This window comes from Microcaecilia unicolor, chromosome 2, assembly GCF_901765095.1.
Source record: "Microcaecilia unicolor chromosome 2, aMicUni1.1, whole genome shotgun sequence".
NCBI lineage: Eukaryota > Metazoa > Chordata > Amphibia > Gymnophiona > Siphonopidae > Microcaecilia > Microcaecilia unicolor.
The window spans coordinates 177,592,435-177,614,288 of NC_044032.1; the positions used below are offsets into that span (position 1 = coordinate 177,592,435).

Consider the following 21,854-nt stretch of genomic DNA (forward strand, 5'->3'; position numbering starts at 1 on the left):
TTCCCTCTGTTGGTTTCCCTCTTTCCCCAATCCTTCCCTCTGTTGGTTTCCCTTTTTCTCTCCCCAATCCTTCCCCCCCCCCCCCCCCCCCCCGTGACACTCCGGGCGAGTCCTGCACTTAGTTTTTTTTTTTTAAGACTCAGAACGTGCGAACGATGCAGCCGGCAGCGACTGAAAGAGGCTGTCTGGGCTGGCGTCTGCGTCGGAGCTTCCCTCACCCTCTGCGAGTCCCGCCTTCATTGTTACAACTTCCTGTTTCGCGGGACTCGCAGAGGGTGAGGGAAGCTCCGACGCAGACGCCAGCCCAGCAGACAGCCTCTTTCAATTGCTGCCGGCTGCATCGTTCGCGCGTTCTGAGTCTTAAAAAAAAAAACTAAGTGCAGGACTCGCCCGGAGTGTCGCGGGGGGCGGGGTGGGGCGGGCAAAAAAAGGTGCCGGTACTCCGTACCGTTGCGTACCGGCACAAAAAAAGCACTGGTTTTAATGTTGCATGTATGAAATCAAGAGTGGAAAAAATCATTTTACAAAGGCCACATTAATGGCGCTTGCCTATGCCAGGAGTGTTCCCCCTCAGAACTCTGGTGGGAAAGCTGGGGATAGCCTGACCTAGGGACTTTTCCTGTACCTAAGAAGTCCTCACTAATAGCCGATCCCCAGACCTAGCACTCCTGCATCATTCACTACTAGGAACAGGCCACAGAGACTGCCTGCCCTTCACTGAGTGTGTTCCCCATGTGTCATGTCCCAAGTGCCTCACATCTCTCATTCCATTCTCCCTCTCTTCTGCCTTTCTGTACTGCTGTTAGCCCTGTCATCAGCTGTTTGGGTGAACAACTGATTTCATTTTTTTTTAACTGCCACAGACTTTACTTACATCACTGTCTGCTAGTAACACAGCAAACAAGTTGCACCTCCAGTGATGAAACAATTTAAGGGGTTTTGTACTTACTGTATGTTAGCAACCGTAAGTGCAATGCCTGCGTGTTAAATGCAAGAGTGTGTCCTGCATGTACCATACAGGGCACACAGTAGTGCATGGGCATGGCATTACATGCCCGGGCCAATAGTCCAGGCCCTTTATGCTATTGGCCCATGCATGTAAAGCAGCTCCAGCGCTGTTCACCTACACACAAAATATTAATTAGAAAATATTCTAATCTCGTGACATCAACTAAATTTTTCCCTGTACTATTTCAAAACATAAATGGTAGTCAACACCAACTAAGAAAAGAAATAGACACTGAGTCAAAGCCAAAATACAACTTTTTAAAATGAATGAGTTAAAAACTTTCCACACAAAAAATGAGTGCCACGATATGATTTAAAATCATAATGATGGTAATAATTATGTAAAAGAACTTTCAAAAGCTATTATTTCAAGAATCAAACGAAATGAAGTAAGAATCCAAATGAAAATCTCAATTTTAGCACCAACCAAGTATCAAAAGCATTGTATGCTAGTACTGCTGTTTTAAGATAAGGTAAATTTAATTCACATTTTATTCTCCTCTGGGCCATAAACAAAAAGAAAAAATCCAGCCAAGTTCAGTGTACTTGTACACCCGCTGGAATTACTGTCATTATAAGTGGTTGAAAATCACTATCTGAAAACACACAAAGCTTTATGCTCCACTGAGCTGCTGTCTTGCATAAATTCTTCACTGTAGATGGTATTTGAGCTCTGAGGATATTTACCAGCACCACATGCACAGTTTTAACTAAATCTTGACATTATTAACCAAGAGTTCCATTTTCTTCAGTTTGCGTTTATTCTTTGGCATTGGTTTGTCATATAGGCCATTTTTAAGAAGATGCTCCTTGCTGTGATGTACCTGGGCGCCGTGTTGTAACTGGAATGAACACAGAGCTTGAAGAGGGCGAAGAATAGTCTGGTAACAAAAAAACACACATTTTTTTAGAAACCCTTTAAAGCAAGGCATTTTATGACTGCTTTTTTCTTTTACTCTCCTTTTAAATTCTTCTCCAACGTGACTTTCCATTCTACTACTAGCAGTATAATGTTCCCAGCTGAAAACCTATACACACTGATTTAAATTCTACAGATTTGAAACCATTCAGGTCTATAATCCACCCTGCTATTCAAGAAGAAATTGACACCATGCATTTTTAGGGCAGACGTGGGCAGCCTCACAAGAGCAAATTCTCCTCAGTCATCAAAGAAGGTTATTATGCTTTTCTTCATTATGTGTCAAAAACACTGTATTCAGTAATTTTCTTTCATGCAGAAACTTCTTCAGAAATCACTACTCACAAGGCCTTAAAAGTAAGCTTATGTCTTCTATATATGGTGAGGTATTGCAAAAGGCCATACAATTTATGTCAATTAAAATTGAACTCTCTTCTTCTGATTGCTTTAATCTGTTATCAATGTACATTAATGTTTTACCCCCTATCTCTTATACCGATATGAACCGTTTATCTAATTTATTTTATACTGTACTTTAACATTTTTGAACTTTAATGTAATACTACTTTGTATTTCTCATGCCGGAAATGGCGATCGCCATTACGACATAATGTAAGCCACACTGAACCTGCAAAAAGGTGGGAAAATGTGGGATACAAATGCAACAAATAAAATGATTGAATGGACACTAAAAGTAAGTAAGATGCCAACCAACTTTTACAGTGTTTGAGATATTCTTTTGAATTAAGCCATTGTTTCTTTAAAAAGAAGACAACTGTTTCATGGAACTGTCTTTTCGTATCAAGTTAACTGTTTTAGATTATAGTCAATCGTCTCCAGAACTAAGCCAGTAAGTCTTGTCTGTTGGAGGATGTTTTTAACAATAAGTCTGCTTGTTTTTTCAGAACGCCGGTGATACTTCCCTTGAGAAAGCCTGTGGGTGAAACAGTTCCACGTCAGGAGTATCGGGACTGGGTGTTCAACAGCCTGTGGGTGAAATGGCTCCACGTCAGGAGTATCGGGACTGGGTGTTCAACAGCCTGATAAGTTTTTGAAAGCTAAGTGACTTTCATTATTTTCAAGTACACAAGTTGATTGATTTTCTGTTTGAACACTAATAAGCAGACATTTAAAAATATATAATATATATTTGAAAAAAAATACACACATATAGTAACATAGTAGATGACGGCAGAAAAAGACCTGCTCGGTCCATCCAGTCTGCCCAAGAAGATAAATTCCTATGTGCTACTTTTTTATTTGTACTGTCCTCTTCAGGGCACAGACTGTATAAGTCTGGCCAGCCCTTTTGCAGGAGGTTTTGGCCAATGCTGAGTAAGAGACCGGTAAGCGTTTTAAAGTTACTGGCTGCAAAGTGAGTCCCAGCACCTGGGTGATTTTTGAAGCCTTTCCTCCTCCTATTGGTTTTTTAAACATCACTCCATAACAGTAAGAAGAGAGTTTCTACAGTTTGGATTTGAGAGAACTAAAAATGTTGCCAAGTCCTTGTATTTCATACTCCCAAACCCCTTTGCTACCACTGTCATCTGTGAGGGTTTCTTTTGAAAAAAAAATATTTTTGCAAAAAAACACTTATTCCCTCTGCAAGCATATCTACTCAAAACATATATCATTTTTGGCACAACCATGGATTTCCATTAGTGTAAACTTTATGCAGATATCTGATGATGTGTACTCGTAATTCCTTTCTAAGGGGTGGCCTGTGGTAAGTGCCAAATCTGCATGTACTAAAAAATATTTTTCATTTTTTTTGAGGGGGCAGAGAGTGAGCGCTCCTGTGCTAATCAGTCAGGGGCCCTTTTACAAAGCGACGGTAGGGCTACTGTGCGGGTGGTGCATGCCAAATCGACACTACTGCGGGGGGCATTCCTGGCAGTAATCAGCAGCGCGGCCACATTGACGCATGCTGCATGAGTACCACACGTGTAGCACAAGAACCCTTATTGCTAGGTCAATGGTTAGCGGTAAGGGTTCAGGCAGTAAATAGCCGTGCGCTACTTTTAATTTTAATGCACGGCCATTTACTGCCCCTATTTTTAAAAATAGCCTTTTTTCCTATCCATGGTAAAAGAAAATGGCCCAGCGAGCACCAAAAACACACACCCACACTACCGCAGGACACTTTTTACCATGGCTTAGTAAAAGGACCCCTTAGTGCAGCTACATTACCATATGCTAACTGGTCAGCGCATGAATAGCTCATGTGCCCTTACTGCCTACAAAATGGGTAGCAGTAAGTGCACACATTAATTTCTTTTTAACGGCCATGCACTACTGGCAATATTAGAACACGGCCATTAATACAAAAAAAGAAAAGAAAAAGGCCATTTTACAGCTGTGGTAAAAAAAAATTACCTTAGCATGCAGGAAAAACCCATGCAAGGGCGCACTAAGACCACTTTTTACCACAGCTTTGTAAAAGGACACCTAAATGATGCAGACAGACGGAAGTACAGCATTTTTCAGTAATAGAAGATTGTGAGTAGCATAATACTGCAGAGAAAAATTGTTGTTAGGTGTCAACTCATGATGACCCTCTGGATAGTTGCGCTGAACTGGGTTTGGTCTTCAGTCAGGAGGCTAAATATTGATAGGGGGCATCCATAGCTGCTGTTATTGTATCGACCTATCACATTGCCAGTCTTTCTTTTTTGTGTTGACTTTCAACCTTGCCAAGCATGATGTTTGTCACTCATCTCAGAAAATGTTTAAGTTACCTGTTTTCAGGAATTATAACATGTCAAGATGTTTCAATTTGAAAATAACATTTTCATAGGCAACAGGTCATAAACAAAAAGAAAATATTAAAGCACTTTTTCTCTTAAATATTTCTTACTCAAAATCCTACTTGAGCTGAAAGAAACGTTTGGGAATACAGCATTGTTTCTTATCTGACACAGGTGTTTTCCATAAACAGCAGGACTGATCAGGCACACAAATACGTAAAGTCTCCCAGAGCTCGGAAACGGTATAAAATTCTGAACATGTGTGGCCCTTTCTGAATGCAGCAGTCTACTCAGCACTAAACCCTGTTTATTAAGCCGCACGGCAAGGCCAACACAGCCCATATTCACTTTGAATGGGCTGTGTCGGAATTAGCATGTGGCTTAGTAAACGGGGGGGGGGGGGGGGGGGGGTGGTAAGTTAGTTCCATTGGTCATAAAGAAATGCATTACGGAGGTGGAATGGATGCCTAGTCAATCCTCTTGCCTATTGAAAACTGTTACAGGACTGAGTCAGGCATACAAGGAATCAATTTAGCTATCATTTGATCCTTGCCAGAAGCAGCCAGGTCATAGGGAGCGAGTGTTTCTGTGTTATAGGTTGCACCCTGACATAGCTCCAAGTAATCAATGTGTTCCTGAGTTCTTTGATTGGATTGGGGGTAGATAGTCTTCATGCTGAATTCTGGGGGTGGCCCATTTTGTGCAGCTAATTCTTCCCTCAGTTGAGCCAACTCGATTTTTATAGCAGAAAGATGAAGAAAGAGGGGGCAATCTCTAAGACTCCAAATGGTTTCCCTTAGGATTAAGGCACCACAGCCACTGCATTGAAAAATAGTCATTTTCATTATTGGGTTTGAAATAGAGCAATTACATTATGAAAAGATTGATTTTTGCTTAATTGAAGAATAATAGCTATGTGTTAGGCAGACTATATAAGAAAATTCATCCCTGGGGTAGGCAGGTTGAAAACTTTAGTCCCGGGCCTGTAGACCATCTCTGGATTTAAGCCATTGAGAGGTTAGAAATATTCTAAAGCTAAGTATCGAAAAACATTCGGCAGTTTACTAACAAGATTGTAGTACACGAAAGCAACAGATAAGTCAAAAGCGCTGGGGGGGGGGGGGGGGGGGGGGTGGAAAAAAAACAAAGTAAAAAAAAAATTAAGTATATGTCCAACAGGACTGGGGGCAGAGTACGATGGCAGCATGAGTGGTCATGATGTAGTGAACTCTCGGGTTTGATTTGGTTTTTATTTCTTTTATCATACAGTTTTCCCAAAAGGAAGGGAAAAGGTCTGCGTCTTTCTTGAAGTAGGAACCGTGACTACCCCAACTAAAAAAAAGGAAAAAACTTGATTAAGTACACGATCATGATTGTTAGGTCTCAATCATCAAATCAGCCAGTATTCACTTCTGCAGGAAAAGAGGGAAGCTCCCTTCAGCTGGGAATGATATCTTGTTCAGCCCTTTTAGGACAGCTAGGATCGAGTACTCCAGCACCATCTGGCGTAGGTGGATGATGTCATTCACAATGGGCTTTTCTAAAGAATAAAAACTGGACAAAGCAATTGTCTTTTTAATCCTTTTTTGTTCTGGTGTCTGAAAATATATGTATCTTTTTTATACTTGCACATCGATACGTCATTAGAGTAGCTACGTCACTTTTGATTAGGGTTACCATATTTGCTCCCCCCCAAAACAGGACACATGCCCCGCCCCCAACATGCCCACGGCATACCCCCATCACACCCCACCCGCCCCGTCACATACCGCCCAGCCCCTTTCACACCCCACACCCCCATCACAAACCCCTAAGAGTGTCCTATCCTCCCCTCCCCTCCCTATACTGCCCTGGTGGTCTAGTGACCTCTTCGGGGCAGGAAAAAGCTCCCTCTTTCGTGCCCAAAGCGCCTGCATACTGTTCCTTGCTGACTCCGGTCCCGGCGCCGATTCAAAATGGCCACCGAGAGTTGAAGCGGCCTCACAAGACTTCAACTCTTGGCGGCCATTTTGAATTGGTGCAGGAACCGTCAGCAAGGAACAGTGTGCAGGAGCTAGAGGCAGGAAAGAGAGGGCTCTTTCCTGCCCTGAAGAGGTCACTAGACCACCAGGACAGTATAGTAAGGTAAGGGGAGTGGAGGATAGGACACCATTAGGCCCGCCCGCCTGCCCGTTTGTCCGGAAATCCGGACAAATGGGCAGGCTGGCAAAACCCGCCCGGTTGCCCAGCCATGTCCTCAAAAACAGGACATGTCCGGGTAAAACCAGACATATGGTAACCCCATCTTTGATGTTTCAGCTGACTATTTCTAATACTGGTTAATGAGCATGCTCCGTTTTCTCAGTTTTGGTGGTTTTTCAGACAACGATTTTCAATCACAGGACTGAAGGATTTGTACTGAAGGAATGCTTGATCTTTATGTCCATAGACCATTATTAAATTGACTTGGGAAAATCCACTGCTTATTTCTGGGATAAGCATCATAAAATGTATCGAGCTTTTCTGGGATCTTGCCAGGTGTTTGTGACCTGAATTGGCCACTGTTGGAAACAGGATACTGGGCTTGATGGACCTTTGGTCTGTCCCAGTGTGGCAATACTTATGTACTTATTTAACTGCTGCTCACTAACCTTTTATTCTTTGGTTTTTCTTTGTACAGCACTTTTATTTCCCTACTCTAAGCAGGATTGTTATACTTGCGAGAAAATCAAGGCAGCACCGCACATTTGTTGTAGGAGAAAGTAGTAATAAAGTAAGCGCTCTTAATGTCTGATTATGTTCTTATGGACTGCATTTCGAAATGTCATCACTGTTTAGTAGCATGCAATATTTTATATGACACAGTTCATTGTTTCACGTTTGTTCGGATCGAAGAGAGTATGCATATACATTATGTGGATAATCATTAATAATGCAATTTCGATCACATTATTATTTTTACAGTACAAGGTAGATTACATTAAGTATTCACTTTTGGGTATATTAGTATACAACTTTTGTACATTGTAAGTACAGCAGAGCAAAATATACATCTTTCATATGATACACTTGGTTGTTTTAAGTGAGAACATGCACAATTCTTCACTCTTTACGTTATTTTCATGCACTTTAGCCACTGTTTTGGTCTCTAACAGTTCATGACATATATAATACATATTCTGATACTTTTGTGTCGTCTATTTTTAGTAAAAGCTTTCCATAGTTGTGTTGCTGTGACATTCATCAATGCATGAATATTGAACTTTGATGCGGTAAGCTAGGAAGCGATTTTTATTAGGATTTTTAAACCATATTGGGACAGCAATATTTCATGACAGAATGTTTGTTATTAATTTTGCTTATTAATGTTTTTCACAATCTCTTATGTATTTATTTTTATTTTATCATTGGATATCTGTTGGGAGTTCATTAACCATTTTATATAATAAGGCTTAAATATCTATTTATTTATTTATTACTTTTTATGGTTTTATTAACATATGTACATTTTATTGTATGTAATTATGATTTCTGTATCTTGTTAAACCCCCGATGCAGGCGCTTGGTCACTCAAACACAGCCCGTGTCGGGTCCTTCCAATAAAGAGTTTCCTTTTGTCCTGTTCCCGGAGGTCCACTTGTGCTTTTTGGCTTGGTTTGGATTCTTGGTATACTTGGAACCCTCTCTTATCTACTTGTGTAAAACAACTCTTAGCATTTTGATATGTAGCAGCCTAAGGAATTCAACAGTAAGGAATATTTGCCTGAATCCTTAATGCTTCTACTTTAATCCACCAATATAATAAAACCCTCTGGTTGACCTCATTTGTAGGCAGGCAGACTATAGTGCCCTTAATGTGAACTTTCTGACTTCTGACACTTTCCAGACTGAGGTGGAAGATGCAGGAAGCTGGTAGAACAAAAGGAGTGTTCAGTATAATTAGTGGGAGGCTCTGGTGGCAGCAGAATACTCCTGACTATAAAAACAAAGATTCCCCATAGAAGCAATGTCTGAGGTTTTACATATTCTGGCCATTGACCTTCCATCAGCTAGGGAGAGCCTCAAGCCAAACCTTTACTGGTCACCTACACTAGTAAATTATTAGGCTATAGGAGTGAGAAGACGAATACAGCTGTCAGATTCGCTGTCCTGTCAGCATTGTTAGAAGGTGTGGAGGCCCCTCTGCATCCCTTCTAATCACAGAAAGGAAAAGGGAATCTAAGCTATTTTGTAAATATTATCAAGGTACCCTGGCCACAAATCTTATGGTTCAGGAACATTTTAAGGCTAAAGAATTGAAGCATTTATCACCTCTATATGACTGATGATTGTGTTCAAAAGAACTGCTAATCCTGTCTGCACCCAGCAGTGGGTCAGAGATAACGCAAGTTACCATATTGCTTCCAAAAAAGGTGTATATTTTTCTCAAAAGATATTTAAAAAACAGGAAGCAAACTACAGATAACAATCTACCGTATTTTTCGGACTATAAGAAGCACCGGACCATAAGACGCACCTAGGTTTTAGAGGAGGAAAATAGGAAAAAAAATTTTTTCCTTTTTTCCCTCCTCTAAAACCTAGGTGCTCCGATGCGTCTTGTCCGAGTTCGGGATCACCCTCCCCCCGGCCCTGTCACCACTTCTCCCCTACTCACGTCACGCGATGTTCCCTGGTGGTCTAGTGACGTCGGGGCAGGAAAGAGCCCCCTCTTTCCTGCCCAGCGCGCTGCTCTCCGTCCTCCTGTATGCTGCCTGATGGTCTCGGCGAGATTCAAAATGGCCGCCGAGAAGTGAAGTCTCGGCGGCCATTTTGAATCTCGCCGAGACCGTCAGGCAGCATACAGGAGGACGGAGAGCAGCGCGCTGGGCAGGAAAGAGGGGGCTCTTTCCTGCCCCGACGTCACTAGACCACCAGGGAACATCGCGTGACGTGAGTAGGGGAGAAGTGGTGACAGGGCCGGGGGGAGGGCGATCCCGAACTCGGGGGGAGGGCGGGAGGGAGGGAACTCGCTATCTTTGGACTATAAGACGCACCCCCCATTTTCCTCCCAAATTTGGGGGGAAAAAAGTGCGTCTTATAGTCCGAAAAGTACGGTAACAATCAAAAAGTGTTCTTCCTCCTCATAGGCGCCCGGTATAAGAGGCTTGGGGAGGCTAAGCCTCCCCAGCCACAGCAGGAGGGATCAGCTGTTTCTTTCTCTCCGACTCCAAGAGTAGACCAGTCCTGACTCTTCTTTGCAGATAGTGCTGCTGCAGGCTCGCCATCACGCTGAGCGCCATGCCCAGCCCAAGCCCAGTTCCGCCCACTACTCGGTCTCTCACTGTCACCGCGCGCCGCGTCCCAGGCTCCTCCTCCTCCTCTTTTTGCCTCCACTCCACACCGCCGGCGCCGATCCGCCTTAAACCGGCTTCGTTCGGTTCAGGCTTGCAACGTCACCGATCGCATCATCATGATGTGCTTCTTGCCTCACAGGCTCAGCCAGTCAGAATCAGCCTTCCCTAGAGACCCAGAAATTGTGGCACACAGCGCAGCGCAGGTTAGATTTCAGCAGGAGAGAGGTAGGTGCTGCTGACTTTGAAGGTTTTATGTTTAAATCATTTTTATTCAAGAGATAAGTATGAACATTGTTTGTAATACAGTTACAATTCTTTTCTGTTTAACCCATTAAACCGAACCCCCCCCTTTTCTTAATCTTCCCCCCTTCCCCTATTTCCCCCTCCCCTTCCCCCCCCCTCCAAGTTGACTGTGAAGGTTTTAAGTCAAAATAAAAAAAAATATTTTGTTTCATGCAGATCTCTTTTGTTTAAACATAACTAAATGGGCTATAAGCCCCTAATGCTTATCTAATATCTACATTTAATAAAAGGTGTTAATTGTAACTTTTATTTTTACTTATTTTTTTCTGTGTCAGACAATTATGGATGTAAGCCCCACCCCGGCCCCACCCCTAACCCCACCCCCTTTAGCCTCCCCAAACAGTTGGGCCACCGACCGCCTATGTTCCTCCTGACACAGCTACTCTGTGAAACAAGCAGCCCTTGTCGGGGGATTTTGATATGCATTGTACTTTTGTTTGAAGCTCTGGGAAGGGATCAGATTGGTGCTTGGTGGACCCCTTGGAAGCTTGTGGAAGCCATCGGGTATGTTGAAATTTCTGGAAGATAAGTGACTCTTTCGTTGACTTTCTAAGTGCTGTAGTTGTTTTTTTAACTCTTTTTGCATTTTATGCTTAGTTTATGTGAACTCTGCATTACATTTTATTTCTTGTATTTGAGTGTCATACACTATTTTTTTTTTTTTTTTTTGGAGTAGCCACTTTTGATCTCATTGGGAGTATTTTGTGGCTCCAGTGGCGTTCCTAGGGTGGCTGACACCTGGGGCGGATCACCGATGCGCCCCCCCCCCCCCCCCCGGCGAAACGACAGAAACCCCCCCGGGTGCATCTTTACCTGCTGGGGGGGTGCCGCGCGTCTGTCGGCAAAGCTCATTCCCTGTTCCCTCTGCCCCGGAACAGGTTACTTCCTGTTCCGGGGCAGAGAGAGCAGAGAACGAGCGTTGCCGACAGACGCGCGGCACCCCAGCAGCGTACATCCGGGGCGGACCGCCCCACCCTTGGTACGCCACTGTGTGGCTCCTCTTTTTTTCGGTGATGACACAGAAACCTGGAATAGAACTGGGATTAAGCTTGTTTGCTAATTTAGGCCTAAGTGCCTATCTACAGAGTGTTTGAGGTTTCCATTATTTAAAATTCAAAGTGCTATGATAATGCGGTTTCACCAGAAAAAGAAGGACAGATTGAGCCAGTCTGAGTTTTACTTCCATTGAAAGCACTGGAAGTAAAACCTGGACTGGCTCAATCTTCCTTTTTCTGGAGCCATATGGACCCCTGCCATCCCAGTGGTAGGACATAGGAGTTTAAGGGACTAAATCACTGCTGAAATACACAAGTGAAATACAAGAGAGACATTTTATATACGTTTCATGCAGTTACTGTTCTGGCGTGTTACCTGATTGATGCCTTTGCCACTATTACAAGTGACTTCTGAAAAGACAATAAGTAAATCCTGGTTCAGAACACCATTTTAGGATTCAACCAAGTTATTGTGAGAGGAGCTATAAAAGTCTGAACTGCTTACTCGGCCTTCTGGCATAAGCCATCCTCAGTCCTGCTAAAACAATAAATTTGGGTACCTGGTTCCCACTCCATGGGGCAACCATTAAGCCGCCACCTATGCAGGACACTTGAACCTGGAGTTACAGACTGTTAAAGTATGTGATGGTGCCACATAGCCTGTACAAGAGTTTCTAGATATGTGATGTACCAGGAGTTCTGAACTCCTCCTGTGACTTACATTTCTTTGAGTCAGCTAACAACTTAGAAGCATTTCCTTATTTATTTATTTATTTATTTATTTTTACAAGTATGGACAAATGTCTCTGACTTCATGACCTTGATACATGGTGACAACAGCTTGGTCATGCTTAATAATGTCCCTCTGCATCTCTTCCAGATGTGCATGTCATCCAAAGGTTCCTATCCTAGTGTAGATGAATAGAGAAAATAACATATTTCCCAGGAAAGGACATGAACAGAGCTTACAAGACATGTGAAGGACAATTCTATAAACTAGGTGCTAATATTTATTTGAGCCTTTTGTGCATAGATGTTTAAAATAGCAATACATGCCTATGTGCACACAAACATCTGTATATGCCAATATGCCACCTAAGTGCTATTCTACAAATATGTGACTATCTTGCATGGAGCGTATTTGCAAGAGGGCATGCATAAGGGGTGGAGCAAGGACAGAACACAGGCAAGGCTCCTACTTACACATGTAGCTTACACAATACTGTAAGTTAAGTGTGTCCCTGTCACATTTAGGTGCCAATCTTACACCAGCTCTAGGGCTGATGTAAGTGCGAACACCTAAATGTTAGGCACATCAATACCAAGTCACTTAGTATTCTATAATGGAATCTAGGTGCCTAGGATTTGTTATAACATAGGCTCCTATGGCCTGCCCTTGGAACACCTAAATGGAGACACCCTGTTATAGAATTTCCCCATATATCACAATCCCATCAGTGTTCTGAGACAGGCAGCATTTCATTGCATTATTTATGAACTCTGCAAATACTTTTACTTTCACACACTTTCACATACACACAAATAAACCCATGGCACTTAGTTATACAAGAGAACCATGACACCCAAAGAAAAAGATTCACATAAATTCAAAATAATACTGGTTTACAGCAGGGGCGTAGCCAGACCTCATGGTGGGAGGGGTCCAGAGCCTGAGGTTGGGGGCACATTTTGAGTGCCGCCGCCCCCTCCCTGTCTCGCCTCCTTGCTGCTTCCCCTCACAAACAATGTGCACAGGAGGAGCAAGAAGAAAGAAGAGCAGGGGGCAGGCAGCGAACACGGCTGCGCCAGAGACCGGCACTGAAGAAGGCTTCGGCTGGCGGGGGTTGGGGACCCCCACCTGCCAAACCAGGGACCTGGATGAAATTTGCAGGGGCCCAGCCCCCCGTAGCTACGCCCCTGCTTTACAGGCATATTGTACTACATCTTGCTTACAGGCATGTGAATATTCATTACTACTAAAATACCAAACCAAATTGGGAATAGACAACACCAGACACAGAAAAGTCTTTCCATTGCTAGTACAGTATTACTCCTTGAATTACTTTTCGACGTTGTTAATATATTTCTTGGTTTGAATTACTTGTTCATTAGCTAATGCAGCAGTACTAGCAAAACAGATATATCTGAATGTTGTGGAAGAACCACCCTTGCTTACCCATATCTTTGTCGCATCCCCTTATTATTTTTATGTTTAAGGTGATTTAAACAACTATTAATGTTTTAATACATTCAGTGCATACCTCCTCAATCAAATCATTCTTTTCCATGAGTGCAAGTGCAACAGCTGCACATTCTAGTGTCGAAAGGCATGTATTTGTAGGCTGGGTCCGAATAACATACTGACTTGAAATACTCGTTTTCAGCTGCACCTAAAAACAAAACAACAACAGCTGAAGGAAAGCGCCTACTATATCTGGGATACAAAGAGTACTGTTATCTGTTTCTTGACCTGAAAACTGACATTCTATACAGATGTACTCTAACACTCTGCATATATAAACTCTAAGGGGCCAATATTTGGGGGTTATTTTGGCTGGTGCTAACTTAACTGGCTAAGCGAATATTTAGTGCCGGCTGGTTACGTTAATAGTGGGCAAAGATAGGACTGCTATTTGTCAGGTGCGATTTGCCCGCTAAACTTAGCCAGTCGGTGCTGAATATTGCCGGTTATTGCGTGATATAGCGGCTAAGGCTCTTCAGCTTAGAAAACAGACAGATGAGAAGAGATGTGATAGAGGTATATAAAATAATGAAATAAAATACTAGGTCTAGGGGGCACGCAATAAAGCTACTAACAGTAGTACATTTAAAACAAACTGGAGAAAATATTTTTCACTCAACATGTAATTAAACTCTGGAATTCATTGCCAGAGAATGTGGTAAAAGCAGTTAGCTTAGCAGGGTATTAAAAAAAAAGATTTAGATAACCTCCTCACAGAAAAGTTTATATCCTATTATTAAGATGGACTTGGGAAAATCCATTGCTTATTTCTATGAGAAGCAGCATAAAATCTGCTTTATGCTTTTAGGATCTTGCCAGGTACTTGTGATCTGGACTGGCCGCTGTTGGAAATAGGATGCTGGGGCTTGATGGACCTTCGATCTGTCCCAGTATGGCAACACTTATGTTCTTAACTTTTCGGAACTGCTGCAAATATTCGGCAGAGATAACTGGTAATCTCATGACTAAATATTTGCGGTTGGGTGTCAAAATGCTATTTATCCAGTCAGTGGCCACTGCTGCCCAGTTAAATAGCTTTGAATATCGGGGAGAGGGGGTAATAATTTTATAGATAATGTAACTTTCTGCATTTCACTCTGTCTTAGGACCTCTAATACCATCTCTTATTTTCAAGAGGCAAGAGTAAACTATTATACCCTAATTCCATACATATAGCGCTCAAAATTGCGCATGTGCCCAATTTCTACATGCACTTTAATTGCTGAGCCAATTTGCGCCGATACTTGATAATCAATTGTTAGTGTTAATTGGCAATAATTGGAATTTACACATGCATTTTATAGTCACAATTCTTTAAAGATGTGCACATAAATTTTTTCATGCATCCAAAAAGGGGGTGTGACCATGAGAGGGGCATAGGCGGGTCAGGAACATTTCTAAGATTTGCGCGTAGTGTTATACAGTTTGGGGATTTGTCCCTAATTTAGGCATGGGGAGTTACACCAGGGTTCAGTTGGTATAAATCCTCTCACCCAAAATTGAGCACAGATCCCTTTGATAAATGCTGTTCTTTAAATGGTGCCCAAATTGGGGGCTGTTTATAGAACAGTGTTTAGTGCACATTTTTAATTTTTTTCTGTCGTAATCTTGTGACTAAACAAAACAAAGATATACAGGAATAAGCAGCAGGACCTGTAGAAGTTGAGGCTATACATCCATCCTGTAACACATTTTTACACCATTTGGAAAAAGTACATAGCACAGAAAACAAAAACAGTCCTTTTTTAATCTGATTACAAAGAGCAACACCCTCTTCTAACAATGAAATGAAACAGTGATAGCAATCGACAATGAATATTCCAGACAAAAGATTTTTTTTTTTTTTACAGTACACACTACTAATTAACTGATGTCCTGTATCGGGTCATTTCTGATTAAACCCATTACACCATCCTTGACTGAAAATTTTCTTCTGTCTCTTTGGCTGATTCAGTTCTACTGTTGTGTGATTACTTTTGAAGTTTTTGGTTCCTTCTTCTTGTACTTATTGGTTTAAATTTGTAATAGTGTTTTGACTCACTGCTACACAAAAACTACAAAAGTAATAACACAACAACAACAACAACAACAACAGAGCAGGATCAGCCAAAGAGATGGAAGAAAATTTTCAGCAAGGATGGTGTAGCAAAGATACATACCTGTAGCAGGTATTCTCCGAGGACAGCAGGCTGATTGTTCTCACATGTTGGTCGACGTCCGCATCGGCCCGGGAATCGGACGGCAATTTTGCAAGCAAAATATAAAAAAAATCTTTCGAGGGCCTTAACTCAAAACTTCTTCTGTGTTATCAGTCTCTGGGATACATAAAGCCCTGCTTAAATGGGAGCCTGGGAAGGACCTTGGAGCAGTTTGACAGAAGTGGTACTTGCAAATCTCTTTGGCAGACTGGGCGCTTTTGACTAATATTAAGCATATACCCTCCCTTACCCCATGTGTGAGACACTGGGAATGTTATTTTTGAGTTTTAAACAGAGCCTACTTTACCCAGCAACAACTCAGTCATTTAGATGGCAATTCCTCCTCTCTTTGTCTTAAATGTGGGTGGAATATTGGGTTCTTTTTTCACTCTTTTTGGTCTTGCACAGTGATATAAGATTTTTGGGCCATATTAACCCACAATGGAGGAGATTCTACATAAAGCACCTAAAGATCAGTGCAGAAATCAGTGCCGACTAAACGTATTCTATAATCAGCGCCTAGATTTAGAAGCAGATTACAGAATACACTTAGTTGATATTTCAGCACCTAAATCTGCGCCCATCCATTTACACCAACTAAAACATGTTGTAAATTCCAGCACATACATTTAGGCACACTGGGCCATATTTTGTAACTAGGCACCTAAATTTCAGAATGCCCATGAAACGCCCCTTTTTGCCTGCGCGCATTAGAAGTTTGGCGAATATCATTACAGAATACGCTTAGCGAGTATTGCACCTCAATTCTAATCTGTGCCAATTAGTGTTCATTATTGCTTGTTAAGTGCTGATATCAGCGCTCATTAGTTTGTAAGGACAATTAAGTTAGGCACGGTGTTACAGAATCCTTGCTGATTTTGGCACCTAAATCTACGTGCACTATATAGAATCCAGGAGTATATGGGGATGTTACTGGAACAGTGGAACAACTTTTACTTGATAAACCAGGAGCATTCTGGGGGGTCAAACAAGGGGGCAACCCAATTGTTTTGTAAAATGTGCTTGGTGGGTCATAAGTGTATTCTCCAGTATTGGACACTGTCAGATCTGCTGGCATATTGGCACTGGAGGAATCGGCTGCATCTCTTGGCCACCTGGGAGGCCAGAGATGTTAGGGGCTCACTTAAATGCAAAAAAAAGACACTTCTTGATAGTATAGGATTCTTACTTGAGAACCCTTGACTCATTTGGACGCAGTTTGCTCCTTAATACCCTATAGGAACCAGTTATTATTTTACTTTTTCAACGTGACAGAAGTTTACCATGATGCTTGTCTAGTTCTCCATCCAACCCATATCTTGCTTTTGAAAGAGGAAGAGGGAGAGGGTGATACAGTTTGTGGTTTTCCACTGTGTTGGTTGGTTGATGCTCAGAGGACCATAAGAAGGCATGTCCTCTATGGCTGTAATTGATGTCATTTTTTTTGAGTTTGGGGGAAAGAGGGTGGTGTTTGTTTGTTTGTGTAGGGTAATTTTGGTTAGTTATGGAGTGTGACTGGGGGGGGATTTGGGGTGGGGAGGTGCATGGTTTTTCAATGTTTATTTAGGAAAAAATTTCTTATGACACTGTTCTGTCTGTAATTATTTTGCTTTTTCTTAATAAAATTGTTTTTAAACATAAATTTCAACTGCCAGATGTTTGCCTATTCTTGTAATTTTTTGGAGCTCTTTTCTCATGGTTTCTACTCCCTCCAGGGCATCCACTCTATTGGCTATCTTTGTGTCATCCACAAAAAGGCAAACTTTTCCTTCTAACCCTTCAGCAATGTCTCTCACAAACATATTAAACAAAATTGGCCCCAGTATCGGCTTGAGGCACTCCACTACTCACCTTACTTTCCTCCAAGCAAATTCCATTTACCACCACCCTCTGTTGCCTGTCGGTCAATGACTTTCCAATCCAGTTCACCATTTTGGTTCCTAAGTTCAGCCCTCTCTCAACTTATTCAAGAATCTTCTGTGAGGAACTGTATCAAAGGCTTTGCAGAAATCCAAGTAGATTACATCTAGTGCATGTCCTTTATCCAGTTCTGGTCATCCAGTCAAAGAAATCAATCAGATTCGTTAGGCAGGATTTTCCTTTGGTAAAAAGCCATGTTGCCTCGGATTCTGCAACTCATTGGATTCTTTTCTTTCAGCAGTGATTTCATTATTTTTCCTAACTCAGACGTGAGGCTTACCAACCAGTAGCTTCCCACTTCTTCCCTGTCCCCACTTTTGTGAAACGAGACCACATCTGCTCATCTCCAATCATGCGGAACCTCTCCTGTCTCTAAATATCTATTAAATAAATCCTTTAGAGGTCCTGCCAAGATTTCTCTGAGCTCCCTCAGTATCTTGGGATGTATCCCATCTAGCCACATAGCTTTGTCAACTTTCATATTTTCAATTGCTTATAAATGTTTTCTTCTGTGAACAGTGCAATATCCACTCCATTCCCAGATATACCCTCAGCAGCTGTCCGCAGTCCTTCTCCAGGATTTTCTTCCATGATCACCAAAGAGAAGTATTTGTTTAACACATTTGCTTTTATCCTCATCACGTCATGCTGTCACTTGTAAGGAGCATTTGCCCTGAAGCAGTGTGGCAAAACATGGCCCATGTTGGTGTGGGTCTAGTCCTAATGTATACGAAACAGATAAGTTTTACGTTTTAAGCACCTCTGATAAATTCAAGAGATTTGGATAATAAAAAGTGCATCAAAGTGGATTTAAAGAGTCATGATAGGTTGGAGCCAAAGATGATTTTGGCGAGCCACAAGGTCATATTCCTTGTGTGAAATGAGTTGCTGCTAAGGCTCTTTCATGACTTATAGATGTTGTTGTACCCACATACTTAGAACTTTAACTCAAAGATAAAAGGGAGAAAAGAAAAGAAAAAAAAAACAAACAAAGTCCTCCCCTGCCACTACGGAGCTTAAGAGATCGGCTCCTTCGTACAGCATAAGGGCCAGATCGAAGTTCAGTCTAGCCGCTGCCCTGCGAGACAATAAAAAGAAATTTAAAAAAAAAAAAAAAAAGAACTAACATCTAAAAATTCACATTAAGTGCTGGGTTGCTGTTATTGAACTGTATTATTGCCCCTGCTATATTAACAACTGTTGGGACTTTGCATATTTGGAAGTAATCAGCACACAAAAGGCAAAAAAAACGAATGGAAGCTACAAGACAAATTATGGGGAGGAGTGTGAAAGTACTATGGGAAGTGGTGTTTTTCTAGTGTTTATCTAATAAGAACCTATTTTAATGTTTGTTTGTATCAGGGGTTTTCTTTATTACTGTTTATCAGTTAAAACCTAAAATCAGAAGCATAGTCAATACTGTATAACTATTTTCACTGTAAAATAATTTTGTAACATATACTTTTTGAGCCAAAAATGTAGCATTAGCATTTCTAGATTAGATAAATAAAACCAGGGAACGTTAATGCTATACCCAGTCCTCAGGACTCACCTGGCCAGTCAGGTTTTCAGGATACCCACAATGAATATGCATGAGATAAATTTGCATACTTGACTGTCTAGGTATGTCCTGAGGACTGGGTTGTCTAAAGAGAAGACATCATCTCCAACTTGAATAATTTACATGAATGGTGAAAATAAAATCATTTCCCTACAACTTGTTATACTAAAATAATTATCCAAATTATGTTTCCAAATACTGCCAAATATTTTTTCAATAACACAGTTTTAAGTAATGACTGTTTTAATGCTTCCATATAGCTCAAGCTAGTTTCTGTAATATGACTGCCTCAAACTCTTGCTGAAATGTATTCAACAGTCACCTTCCTGACATAGAAAACCGAGGGGAGTAAGCCTTGACATGCTATTACAAATTACATCATGAACATAAATTAATTAGCTCTTTCAAACATCTTGCATTAATTTAAAATGACAGTTTAAGAGCTTTCTATTTTCAGTTTCTGCAGGGAATAGCTGTCATGTAATTGTTGGGAAAAAAAGATAAACTGACACCAAGAATAGCATAAAATACATTAACTAAGTTTGTACTTTCAACTTAAGATATTTCAAAGACTTAAAATTAGGGCTGCACATTAATCGCGATTAATGCCATGATTAACCTGTTAATTATTAATCGTGATTAATAATTAACCTGCCTCCCTTCCTCCCTCCCCACATGCACACACTGGCGGCCAGGCATCTCTCCTTGCCGGACCGCAGGTGGCTCTCTCTCCCCACCCCTTCACTCCCAACCTGATTTCATCTTCAGCAAGACTTCACGCTGCAGCGCCAGCAGCAGCTGAATTGAAAAGCTGACTGCAGCCTGCACCAGGCCTCACCCTCTGACCCATCCCATCCCCTTCTGAAAACAGGAAGTTGCATCAGAAAGGGGCAGGAAGGGTCAGAGGGAAAGACCCGGTGCAGGTTCCAGGGAGCCTTTCAGTACAGCTGCCACTGGGCTGCGGGGCCAAAGACTTACTGAAAAGGAAAACCAGATTGGGAAGGAAGGGGAGGGGAGATATAGCTACCTGCAGTCTAGGAGGAGAGGGAGAGATGCCAGACCGACCATGCAGGAAGGTGTGGGGGGGTGGGGGGAGGAAGGGAATTGAGAGAGAATCTCAGGTGGATGGGAGGGAACTGAGAGCAGACAGTAGGCTGTGGGGGAGGAGGGGAGGGAAGGAAGGAAATGAGAGAGAACCTCGAGGGAAGCGAAGGAAACAATTGAGAGAGAACCTCAGGGGAAGGTAGGGAAGGAAGGCAGGAGGAGTGGAGGAGTGGCCTAGTGGTTAGGGTGGTGGACTTTGGTCCTGGGGAACTGAGGAACTGAGTTCGATTCCCACTTCAGGCACAGGCAGCTCCTTGTGACTCTGGGCAAGTCACTTAACCCTCCATTGCCCCAGGTACAAATAAGTACCTGTATACAATATGTAAGCCGCATTGAGCCTGCCATGAGTGGGAAAGCGCGGGGTACAAATGTAACAACAAAAAAAAATTGAGAGAAAAACATCGGGGGGGGGGGGGGGGAGAGGGAAGGAATTGAGAGAGAACCACGGGCAGGAGGAGGGAGGGAGGGAGGGAGGGAATTAAGAGAGAACAGCAGGCGGGGGAGGGAGGGAATTGAGAGAGAACAGCAGGTGGGGAGGGAGAAGGAATGGAATTGAAACAGAACCTCAAGGGGGAGGGAGGGAACTGAGAGAGAACCTCATGGGAAGGAAGAAAAGGAAATGAGAGAGAACTGTGGGTGGGGGAGAGGGAGAGATTGACAGAGAACCTCATGGGGAAGGAGGGAAGGAATTGAGAGAAACCCACAGGCAGGAAGAGAGGAGAGAGGGAGGAAACAGAGAGAACCACGGGCGAGGAGAATGAATTAAGAGAGAACCTCAGGGAGCAAAAGGAGGGAATTCAGAGAGAACTCAGGGAGCAGAGTAGGGAGGGAATTGAGAGAGAGTCTCAGGGAGGGAGGGAATTGAGAGAGAACCTCAGGGAAGGAGGGAGAGAATTGAGAAAGGATCTCAGGGAAGAGGGAGGGAATTGAGAGAGAACTTCAGGGGAGTGAAGGAGGGAAGGAACTGAGGGAGCTATGGGTGGGAGGAGGGAGGGAAATAAGAGAGAACCGTGGGCGGGAAAGGAGGGAGGAAGAAACCATCAGAGGGAGGGAGAAAGGACATCAGGGAGGAGGGAGGAAACTGAGAGAGAACAGTGGGTGGGGGAAGGGAAAGGAATTAAGACAGAATTTCGGGCATGACCAAAAGAAGAGGAAGATATGCTAGACTGTGCATGGGTGTGTGTGTGGGGGGATTCCTCCTCGTGCTGCCTCATAAATGAGGAAGTCAGTGGGATGCCTTCAGCCACCAACGCTTGCACTCCCTAAGAATGATCAGTTTGTTCAATTTAACCGGCCAGGAAAGGAAACTCTTAAAGGGCCACCCTTCCTACATCAAGAGATTTTAGTCTGATTATGCAAGTTATCCCTCAGATTTCCAATGGTCATTCCCTCTTCTCTTGTGATCAATTGGACTTTCATCTAGAGAGAGGTGAGGAATTCTGCAAACTGTGTCAACAGTAAGGAGTTTCCGGTGACAACTTCTAGTCTATTTCCAAATATGTTTGGGCCAATGTGGGGATGGGAGAAAAAATATAAGTTGTATAC

At 42.5% G+C, this 21,854-nt stretch overlaps 1 protein-coding gene across 1 annotated transcript in view; it reads right to left on the bottom strand.

The window, feature by feature from the left end:
* Positions 1 to 1,296: 1,296 nt before the first annotated feature.
* The window catches only part of DTWD2 (DTW domain containing 2), a 231,184-nt gene continuing 210,626 nt past the window's right edge, over positions 1,297 to 21,854 (bottom strand). The window contains exons 6-7 of the mRNA XM_030191956.1: positions 13,546 to 13,674; positions 1,297 to 1,889 (exon numbers count right to left, since the gene is read on the bottom strand). Coding sequence (XP_030047816.1) covers positions 1,719 to 1,889; positions 13,546 to 13,674 — 300 coding nt within the window. The 3' untranslated portion in view covers positions 1,297 to 1,718. The remainder of the gene's footprint in view (positions 1,890 to 13,545; positions 13,675 to 21,854) is intronic.